Source organism: Ursus maritimus, unplaced genomic scaffold, assembly GCF_017311325.1.
Source record: "Ursus maritimus isolate PB19 unplaced genomic scaffold, ASM1731132v1 scaffold_4, whole genome shotgun sequence".
NCBI classification, from domain to species: domain Eukaryota; kingdom Metazoa; phylum Chordata; class Mammalia; order Carnivora; family Ursidae; genus Ursus; species Ursus maritimus.
The window spans coordinates 1,136,357-1,146,557 of record NW_024426552.1 but is presented as its reverse complement, the minus strand read 5'-3'; the positions used below and the strand labels follow the sequence as shown (position 1 = coordinate 1,146,557).

General features: G+C 65.4%; 1 protein-coding gene and 2 long non-coding RNA genes across 6 annotated transcripts in view; 1 reads left to right on the top strand and 2 right to left on the bottom strand.

Moving 5' to 3' along the window:
- LOC103680736 (collagen alpha-1(XVIII) chain) overlaps positions 1 to 10,201 on the top strand; it is a 97,976-nt gene that overhangs the window by 85,002 nt on the left and 2,773 nt on the right. For 2 of the 3 annotated variants that reach the window (XM_040621793.1, XM_040621795.1), the window contains 12 exons: positions 1,832 to 1,900; positions 2,407 to 2,449; positions 2,942 to 3,004; positions 5,814 to 5,857; positions 6,078 to 6,200; positions 6,720 to 6,873; positions 6,958 to 7,031; positions 7,462 to 7,593; positions 8,002 to 8,034; positions 8,937 to 9,173; positions 9,406 to 9,603; positions 9,917 to 10,032. In XM_040621793.1, the coding sequence (XP_040477727.1) occupies positions 1,832 to 1,900; positions 2,407 to 2,449; positions 2,942 to 3,004; positions 5,814 to 5,857; positions 6,078 to 6,200; positions 6,720 to 6,873; positions 6,958 to 7,031; positions 7,462 to 7,593; positions 8,002 to 8,034; positions 8,937 to 9,173; positions 9,406 to 9,603; positions 9,917 to 10,032 (1,286 nt within the window). The remainder of the gene's footprint in view (positions 1 to 1,831; positions 1,901 to 2,406; positions 2,450 to 2,941; positions 3,005 to 5,813; positions 5,858 to 6,077; positions 6,201 to 6,719; positions 6,874 to 6,957; positions 7,032 to 7,461; positions 7,594 to 8,001; positions 8,035 to 8,936; positions 9,174 to 9,405; positions 9,604 to 9,916; positions 10,033 to 10,201) is intronic. The other variant, XM_040621794.1, reaches the window with a different exon arrangement.
- On the bottom strand, positions 1,061 to 2,929 carry LOC121100521. Its single transcript, XR_005832273.1, has 2 exons — positions 2,625 to 2,929; positions 1,061 to 1,573 (listed from the first exon to the last, which is right to left on the bottom strand). It is a non-coding gene; the product is annotated as an uncharacterized LOC121100521 (long non-coding RNA).
- Positions 3,011 to 5,807, bottom strand: LOC103680683. 2 transcript variants are annotated; one of them, XR_005832272.1, is made up of 4 exons: positions 5,450 to 5,807; positions 5,062 to 5,278; positions 4,002 to 4,913; positions 3,011 to 3,387 (listed from the first exon to the last, which is right to left on the bottom strand). It is a non-coding gene; the product is annotated as an uncharacterized LOC103680683 (long non-coding RNA). The 2 variants fall into 2 exon arrangements; XR_573141.2 differs by having other exon boundaries at positions 3,011 to 4,913.

Genomic DNA, 10,201 nt, shown 5'->3' with positions numbered 1-10,201 from the left:
GGGGGGGGGGGCGCCACGGTGGGCCTCATCCATGCACCCCTGGAACAAAAACCCCAATCCAGAGCGTGCTCCCTGCTGCCATGGCCTCCCCTCCTGGTATTGTCAGAGCCCCTCGGGCGCTGCCTGGTGGGCGTGACCTGCGGCCATCTGACGGTGCCTCTGGTTTTCTGTGCAGGGAGAGCCTGGCTTCCGAGGACCCCCGGTGAGTAGGCCCACAGCTCCCCACAGTGAACGCTCGTGTGCAGTGTGAAACGACACGCCGAGCCGCTGCAGGCGCCTGTCACGGCCCGGCTGCTGAGTGGGCGCGGGTGGCCTGAGAGCACCACGGCTGCACCTTTCAAACAGGGAGGCGGGTGGTGGGTGGGAGGCCACTGCTGGGGCTGGTCTCTGCTCACCTGAAAGATGGCTCCTCCTTTCTGCAGGGTCCCTACGGACGGCCGGGGCACAAGGGAGAGATCGGCTTCCCCGGGCGGCCGGTAAGGACCTGGCGTCTCATGCCGCGCGTGGGCAGCATGAGGGAGGGGAGTGGACGCCAGTCCCTCCCGTTGCCCTGCCCCCGGGACCGTCCCTGCGTGAGGACAGCTGTCTCCAGGACGAAGTTCAGGGATGCCCAGCTCTGGGGCGGCTGGGGCTGGAGGGGCTGGCACCTGGGGAGACCCTGGGTGGGGACCGAGAGCGGGCGAGGCTGGGTGTGAGCCGGCGGCAGCAGCAGCCCCCACGCCTGTGCTCTGCCCCAGGGTCGCCCAGGGATGAACGGATTGAAGGGGGAGAAAGGGGAGCCAGGACACGCCAGCGTCGGCTTTGGTGTGAGGGTGAGTGTCCCCCAAGGGGCGATGGCAAGGCTGGGACACCCAGGGGCACGGGGGGTCCCTGCATTGTGACCACGCTGACACGAGGACCCCACACCCGTGCACGCACGCACACATCAGCCCAAGCCGCCGGGCCCGAGATGCCGCATGGCTCTGTCGGAAGGGCATGGCCACTTCCCGACGTGCCCTCCCTGCCCACGGCGGCAACCCTTCCGTCGGCACCACGGCGGGACTCAGCGCATCTGCCGGCCTCCGTGCGGGGCTTTATTTGGTAGCTTGGGCATTTTTAATCGTGTCTCCCTGAGAGGTGCCCTCCAGAGGCAGGACCTGCTCGCGACCCCGCGGCCGGGGGCCCTGCCAGCCGCCTGGCCCACTCGGTGACTTTGCTCCTGGAGGCCCAGCCCCCACGCGGGGGCACAGGGGTCCTGAGGCCAGCAACTCAGGCAATCCCCGCCTTTCTGGTTTTGCCATCACTGTGGCCTCCATCCTCCCGTGGCCTAAACGTGGCTGCTGCCTTGTGAAGGATCAAGAAGTAGAGGCCACATCCCCTGGAGTTCTGAGGTAGCGAGAGAACGCTGGGTCAGGGTCACGGAGAAGGAAGACGGGCTCTTGGATTCCTTTTGCGCGTGGGTCCAGGACGCAGGTCACTTCCAAAAGAAGCCCTTGGCACACTGCCCGGGTCGGCGCTTTGCTCCCTTGTGGTGAATAAGTGAAGTTCACACGCAAGCTCTGCTGGCACGGGCCTCCGGGGCTGTCCCTGTAACCTGGAAACACCCAGACTCCGGCTCGGCGTCCACGCCCCCGTCCAGTCCTGTTCCCCACGGCTCCCAAGGGACGTTCCGAAAGGGGCAGCCCTGCCCTCAGGGACGAGTCAACGGGATGCTTCCTGATTCTGTGCTTTCCGCGAGTTCAGTTTTCTGATCTGAGACTTAGAAAGGCTCCTGCCCATACCTGCCGCCCCGGTCACGTCCATGGCCTGGCTATGAATGTGACTGACAGAGCTTGCTGTCCTCCCCATGCAGGGTCCACCCGGTCCCCCAGGGCCTCCGGGGCCCCCAGGCCCTCCCGGGACTCCCGTCTATGACAGCAACGTAAGTCCCCCCACTTGCCAAGTTCCCTCCCCACCCTCCTCCTCACAGGCCCTACCCGACGCCCACCCTCAGGGAGGGGCTGACCCCCAGGAGGGGCCAACCCCCAGAGAGGGGCTAGCCCAATTTCCGGCAGGGGGTTCGCTGGTTGGGACCCAGGCCCACCTGCCTGGTAGGCCCACCTGGCAGGTATTCTGTTAGAAAGCAGGCCCCTCCCTGGGGCAGTGAGGGCTGGAGAAGGGAGAGCTCTCTGGGTCTGGGAGCCTGAGGGTCCAGCCCTGGGGTCCTGGAGGGGCACACGCCCCTCTTTAATGAGGTTTAGCCACATGAAGTGACCCATGAGGGGCAGATCCCATCACGAGCAGAGCTCCTGACCCCAAAGCCCTGTTTCCTCTCCCTTCCCCTCCCTGCACCCCCGGGGGGATATCCGTGTGGAGGGGCTGGGCCTCTGGGCTCCGGGGGCCCCACGTAGGTGCCGGCTCCTCTCTCAGAGCATCCCCTCTTTGCAGGCATTTATGGAGTCTGGCCGCCCTGGACCTCCAGGATTGCCAGGTGAGGACGCCTGGGGCCTCAGGGAGGGCGGGGCGGCGGCCTCTCGAAGGGATGCTAGAGCTCCCGGGAACCCCCCGCTCCCAGGGTGTCAGGAACTCTTGGCGCCCCGTGCACACTACTCCAGATCGGTCACCGCCCCTTGCCGGGCGTCCCGGCTCCTCCCGGCGCGGCCTACCAGGCAGCTTGTAGACAGCAGTGAGCTCGACGCGGCCAGCACTGGCCATCCACTATTTAGATCTGGCTCCCTGGCCCTGTCCGCTCTGTCGGCTCGCGCACACTCGCAGGAGTGACGCCGTCCCTGGGGCAGCCTCCGGGGCGGGACCACCGAGCGCTTCTGCTTGGCAAGAGCTCTGGCTCCGAGGTTCCCCAAATTCCTGTGATGCCCCTCCCCCGTGCGGTGCAGGGCACGCAGCAGGCCGCAGGGTCCGGCGTGCGGGCCGGAGGGCTTTGTTGCACACTTGATGACGGGCGCCGGCGTCTCTGTCCCTCCAGGGCTCCAGGGGCCTTCTGGACCCAAGGGTGACAAAGGAGACGTGGGCCCTCCAGGACCACCAGGTGAGGGAGCTCTGGGCGGCCCTGGCCTGGGGGGCGGGGGTCCTCGACACTGCTGCGTCTGTGGTGACCTGGCTGCCCTCCTGGAGGAAGGAAGCCCCTCCCAGGCTCAGGGGGCCTGGACAGGACCCGTGCAGCTGGGACTGTGTTTGAGACACCTGGGTGGCCCCACAACTCTTGGGCCCAGGGCTTCAAGGACAGGTGTCCCTGGCAGCAGGGCTGAGGGGTAGGCTGGCCCGGTGTGTTGGGGGTCTCGGGACGGGCCCTCCCTTCCCACAGCTTGTGCCAGAGCCTTCATCGGGCCAGATTCCCGGGGAGGGGCGTGAACTCCAAGCCCTCGGAAGGTCTCTTGGATGGTGAGACTTCTCCACCGAATTCTTCCACCGCTACGTGAGATACAAGAGAACAGCAGTGTGAATGTCGGGGAGCTAGCAGAGCGGAAGCCCGGAGAGCGGGGGGCTGCAGCCCAGAGCGAGGGCAGGTCAGGGTGAAACCCTGCGTTTCCCCTAAGGGCTGCTTGAGCCCCTGGAGCACCTAGGACTTAGGCTGAGCAGGTGAACAAAATGGCCAGAGCAGACGGGAACGTGAGAGGGAGAGCACATGGCGGGTAAGCCAGGCTGGCGGGAGACCCAGCTAAGGCAGAGACAAGTGACAAAGTGCTGCAGTAAGGGAGGGGTGAAGGCGTCCGCGGGGAGCCGGGACCCGTGGGAAGAAACGGTTCCATCCTGGAATGGAGAGCTGTGGCCGAGCAGTCTCCGTGAGGCTAGGCTGATGAGTCGGGGAAGGGTGCGAGGGGAGGTCCGCGCAGGGCAGACGGGCCACGGCTGGGGCGGGGCACACCAGCAGGAGAGGATTTGAAGGCCTAACAGCCAAGGATTTTCCAAGACTGTGGAGAGACTCAAGGAGTCCTTCACACAACCGATCGAGACCGGACTCCTCTACCGGGAAGACAGACGCCAGAAAAGGGGCTTTGGGAAGTGGAAAGACAGTGTCTGCTAACCTGCGAGATGCCCTTCGGAGCAAAGAAGCAGCAGCCACGAGGCCATCCCAGGAGCAGCCCTGATGGGATGGAGGGGGCCCTTCCGGGAGAGGAGGTGATGCTGGTGGTACATGTCGCGGGGGGAAGAGCCCCCACCAGGCCCGCTCTGAAGCGGGTAGCCCTCACTCACGTCCGGCTTCAAGTCGGGACGCACCTTGCCCGCTCAGGGATGAGCCCAGATCGGAGCAGGAGCGTGCAACTCAAGCTAAGACGCAGGAAGAATGCCACGGCAACACCTGGACCCAGGAGGAGGCCAGAAAGGAGAGAAGGAGCACAGCAGATGGGACACGTAGAAAGTGGGCGGGAGAAGAGTTGGTTTAACGTGAAATCTGTCAGTCAGTGCACTGAACGTGAGTACGCTGAGTACTCCAATTCCAAGATAAACACTGTCAGCTGGGTGAAAACAAAACCATATGCCGCTTACAAGAGACGTTTCGCAAACGTGAGGACACACACGCTGAACGTGGAAGGACAGGGAAGTCACTCTACTGGGAAAGGAGTGGGGAGGGCAAAGCACGCCAGTGTGTGTGTGTGTGTATGTGCACCTGTGCGTGCCTGTGAGTGCACCTGTGTGTGTACAAACGTGTGTGCGCCTGTGTGCGCCTGAGTGTACCCCTGTGTGCACGTGTGTACAAATGCGTGTGTGTCACAGAGAGAGGTCACACAAGTCTATCCTAAGGCAGGAAACATTGCCAGAAATTCTAAAAAAAACTGTTCATAATGATAAAGGGTAAACCGACCAGGAAAATACAGCAGTTCTAAACTCTGTGCAGCTAACAACAGCTTCACGAGGTGAAGAGCAGGGATGGGCAGGACCGAAGGAAAACTGCAGTCATCGTGGGGGTGTGGCGGGCTCTCAGCAAGTGATGGGACCTGCACAGGAAAGAACAGCTCAGGTGGGGGATGGAGAGCTGCCAGCAGGTGACCACGAGGTGACCACCTGGAGCTCTGGGGCCCGGTCTGCACCACACGGGCCCACACGGGGCAGAAAGTGCACAGGAGGTCTGCATCAGAGCCGTACCTGGGAAGTGACCACACAGCAGGTCCAGATACGGAGAATCCAGGGGGCTGCGGAAGGCGGTGAGGCGCTCGCCACCTTCTGTCTGCGGCCGCCGTGGCCCCCGGGCAGCAGGACCCCCAGAGGGGCTCCCTGCAGCAGCGGGGCTGTTCCCAGCCTCACACAGCACACATTTCTAAGCACCCAGCTCAAGAAGTCAGAAAACAAACAGCAGATTTACCTTGAAGAAAAGAGAAGACATGGTACAGAAGTGAATGGGACACGTGCGGGTCAGCGAGCTTGGGAAGGACCGGTGATCCTGGCGCGCCCCCTGCTGGATTGAGAGCAGAAGGAGCCCTGCGGTCTGACCCTCGGACTCCCTGACCCAGAGCGGGGCGGGGGAGGGAGATACCTGCTGGGTATTTGTGGAGAGGGAGAAATAAAACTTCCATTTTACAGACATCTCGTGTCTGAACGTCCAACACCTGGAAGGACGTACAGATAAACCGCCACAATTAGTCCATTACTGATGTCAGGAGGGCCGTTTACAGAAACCAACGACCTGTCCTAAACAAAAGGAAATTCTAAAAAGGTGCCATTTAGAGAGGGGGATCAGACCCATGGCTCCCAGAGGCAGGCGGGGGTTCCCGGCACCCAGGCTGCGCCAGCAGGAATCCACCCAGAAACAAATTCCAGAAGGCGAGGAAGGAAGAAGAAAGTGGGGGGGGGCGCTGCCCAGGGGCTCACCGAGCCGCCCCCATGATTCTCTCCTGCAGGGCAGTTCCCGTTCGACCTCCTCCAGCTGGGAGCTGAAATGAAGGTGGGTGACACCCACGTCCCCAACACCCACCCCACCCTCAGTTTCTCCGGGGCTCTGGCAGTGCAGGAAAGTGGGGAGCTGAGCCTGTCCCACCGGGCCTGCCAGACCTGGGCTCCAGAAGCTTCGCTGCCTCACCCTGCCCACCCAGAGCTGGGGGTCAGCCCTCCCCACCGCACCAGCAGCGGGAGCAGCGCTCTCAGACCACCGTTTCCGTCCACAGGGGGAGAAGGGTGACCGAGGGGACACCGGGCAGAAGGGCGAACGGGGTGAGCCCGGGGGTGGCGGATTCTTTGGCTCAAGTGTGCCTGGCCCCCCCGGCCCACCAGGCTACCCTGGGATTCCGGTAAGTCTGGGATCCCTGGGCGGGGGCTGGGGCAGGTGCAGCCCAGCCGTGGACACATGCAAGGCCTACAGGCTGTGCCCAGGAGCTCTCCCCTCCAGTTCTCACCCCCACTCTCGGGGTGGGGGTGCATGGCCTGGGGGTGCCTCCAGCCAGCCGGGAGAGAAGGGGACACGAAGGGCCCTCACCCAGCCCTTCACGCCTGCTCTCCTGCTGGCGCTGTTCTTTCCTCGGGGAGACCAGCTGCCCTAAAAGACTCCAGGGAGCCCAGCCCAGCTTCTGCCTGGGGGATGGAGGGGGAAGGAGGACTCTCGGGGGCTGCACCTCTGTTCTGGGATCCCATCCCAACAAAGAGTGCACGGTGTGGGGGGCCAGGTTTCCCAGGCCCTGTGGTGTGGGGAGGGAGGCGGCGGGGAGGGAGGTAGGGGCGCTCTGAGCTGCTCCCTGCAGGCCTCTTGGTGCAGATGCAGCCTGGCCCCTCAGGCTTTCCCGCTTCCTGTTTTGTTGTGCCCCCCCCCCCAGGGTCCCAAGGGAGAGAGCATCCGGGGCCAGCCCGGCCCACCTGGACCTCAGGGACCCCCTGGCATCGGCCATGAGGGGCGTCAGGGACCTCCTGGGCCCCCTGGACCCCCTGGTCCACCAGGGCCCCCTTCCTTCCCTGGCCCTTATAGGCAGAGTAAGTCCAGCAGGGGGTGGGGGCCTGGGCTCCCGCTGGTCCAGCCAGGGCCATGCGTTCCCATCTCTGTTTTCTCTCCTATAGCCATCAGTGTTCCTGGCCCCCCAGGCCCACCGGGGCCCCCTGGGCCGCCTGGAACCATGGGCACCTCCTCAGGGGTAAGAGTCCCCCCTGCGCCTGTCTGGTCAGATGCCCTGGCCTGGCCGGCCACCCTTCCCTTTGGAGACCGTGGGGGCTGTGTCAGAGAACGCCGGTGCCAGGCCCGGCTTTGCAGCAAGTGCACGGCTGCCTTGAGACATGGTCCCCAAAACAGAGGTGGGGGACGAGGGGCGGCCGGGGAACGCAGGTGGGCAGGGGAGGGCAAGGGAGGACAGCCAGTAAGAAGGGCCCGCAGCAGTGCTTACAGGGAGCGTGGGGACTTCCCGTCCAGCCCTCCCCGCGGGTGCCCCCCGCCCCAGGCGCCGCAGAGCGTCCTCAGGGACCAGCCTGATGGAGAAAGGGACCCACTCAAGCCTGCAGGACGGTCCCTCCCCCATGAGCCCAGATGCTGCCTGTGTGTGATGGGGACCCACTAGGTCGGGCTTCCAGCAGGTGAGGATCTGGGCCACGTACCAGACCATGCTGGACAAGGTGCCGGAGGTGCCGGAGGGCTGGCTCATCTTCGTGGCAGAGAGGGAGGAGCTGTATGTCCGCGTCCGCAACGGGCTCCGGAAGGTCCTGGTGAGTCCTCGGCACATGCAAGGGGCCAGAGAGCTTCCCCGGCTCACTTGCAGTGCGGTAGGGCTCGGGAGAGCGCATGGGGGGGCCCGCACCCAGCCACCCAGGGGGGGCCTAAGCCGCATACGCCTTTGGGGTGAGTGAGAGAATGGGCATGAGTGGGCGCGGGGGGGGGGGGAGAGGGAGAAGCAGGCTCCTGCTGAGCAGGGGGCCAGACGTGGGGCTCGATCCCAGGACGAGCCAAAGGCAGACACTTCACTGACGGAGCCACCCAGGCGCCCCATCTCCCACTTTTCAAAGTAAATGCTTGTAAGGTGCTGCGTGCCCGGCGGTGCCATGCTGGCTCCCACCGGGGAGGGCAGGGTGCCTGGTATCAGGGGTCGCTGGGGTAACCCCTGCGTTTTCTTCCAGCTGGAGGCGCGGACGCCACTCCCACGAGGGACGGTAAGGAGCCATCTTCCGCTCCGCAGCCGAGAGGACGGAGGACGGCCCGGGGTGCTGGGGCACGGGGTGTGGGAGGGGGTGCGCAGACCACAAGGTTGCCTCCTTCAGGTCACGCTCACCGCCCTCTGAGAGTGTCTGGCACAGAGATGGACGGACTGGGGGGGGGGGTGCAAAACACCTGGACTTCCCACTGCTGTGGCTCTCTCGAGCGTAGTCATGACTTCTCAAACCGCCCGGGACCGAGGCTGCATTAGGTGGCGTGTCCCAGGTTCCGCGAGTCTGTCCGCTCATGGAGCCCAGTGGGTCCCCTCTCTCATTCATTCGTTTATTCATTCATTCATCTCAGGCCGCTCCCATGTGGCAGGCACCGTTTCAGGCAGGGACACGCGAGGCCCCTGCCCCGTGGAGCTCACGGACGGGCACAGGTGGCAGAGATGATGGACAACAGGCACTCCATTTTATTCCAGATTATTAACAGCAGGAACCTGGGAATAGGGCACAGGAATACAGGCAGACGCAAAGCACGAGGCACGTCGGAAGGCGTTCCGTGCTGTTGGGAATTGGATGGGCTGCAGGTCGCCTCCCTGAGGTGCGGTGCAGCAAGGCCTAAGGAGCGGAGAGCGTGGGTGTCTGTGCGGCAGTGAGGAGGGGCTGGAAGGTCAGGGGTCCTGAGCTTGGGGGGTAGTGCTCGAGCACAGGGCCAGGCGACCCCTGAAGGCATCAGGCTGGCAGGGCTCCCGCCCTAACCCTCCGGGGCACCCCAGGGTCAGCGGATGGCCTGGGGCTGGGGAGCTGGAGCACACGTGGGGGGTGCAGATGAAGGGGGCGTCTGGATAGGCTGCCAGCAGTCAGCCCATTGGTGCGGGAGTGGCCCCTGCCACCGCCTGCCTCTCCGTCTGCAGGACAACGAGGTGGCCGCCTTGCAGCCCCCCGTGGGCAACCCGTACCCCCGGCGGGAGCTCACCCACTCCACGGCGCGGCCCTGGCGGGCAGACGACATCCTGGCCAACCCCCCGCGTCTGCCGGACCCCCAGCCCTACCCCGGAGCCCCACACCACGGCTCCTACCTGCATTTCCAGCCGGCTCGCCCCACTAGCGGGCCCACCCACACCCACACCCACCAGGACTACCAGCCGGTGGTGAGCAACCCCCTGTGGACTCCCGGGGCTGTGGGGAGGGCTCTCTGGGCCTGGGACTTGCCCTCCGGTGGTCTCCGAGAAGCGGGAGCCCCTGGGAGAGATGGCAGGCAGAGCCTGAGGACTGGGACTTGCCCGGGAGCTGGGCGGGGGTGGTGGCCCGATGGTGGCTGCTCCAGACCCCCCCTCCCCCCCGCTGGGGCTGGTGGCTGACCCCGAGGCGGCTCTCCCGCAGCTGCACCTGGTGGCGCTGAACAGCCCCCAGCCGGGCGGCATGCGAGGCATCCGCGGGGCGGACTTCCAGTGCTTCCAGCAGGCACGCGCCGTGGGGCTGGCCGGGACCTTCCGCGCCTTCTTGTCCTCACGGCTGCAGGACCTCTACAGCGTCGTGCGCCGCGCCGACCGCACGGGTGTGCCCGTCGTTAACCTCAGGGTGGGTGCAGCCGCTCCTGGGGTCGGGTGGGCCCCCAGCCCCTGAGCCACCTGCCAGGGGTCCCGGTGTGTCACAAGGAGCGCCTTCAGGTTCTCGACGCGGGGCCAGGCCCTCATGGGCAGCTGCCGCCTCGGAGCTCGCACTGGAAAACGTCGATGCGGGGCCTCGTGGCCCCCGCACCTCCCGCCCACCATCGTGTGCTCCTCAGGGCCAGACTGGGTCTGGGGCTAGGGAGGGGGCCCAGCGAGCCGGCCGACCCTCTGGCGGCACATTTCCGGGGAGGGAATGAGCCCCACTGTACTTCCCTCCGCAGGACGAGGTGCTGTTCCCCAGCTGGGAGGCCTTATTCTCGGGCTCCGAGGGCCAGCTGAAGCCCGGGGCCCGCATCTTCTCTTTCGACGGCAGAGACGTCCTGCAGCACCCCGCCTGGTAGGCTCCCCGGGCTGTGTCGGAGCAGAGGCAGCAGGGGGTGTGGTCTGGGAGGTGGAGCCCCAGGGACCAAGGACGCCCGACTCCCCGCCCTCGCACTGGCCCCACATCCAGCCAACATGGCCTCTGCCCGGAGTGGCCAGGCCCCGGTCTGAGGCTGACGGCCGCT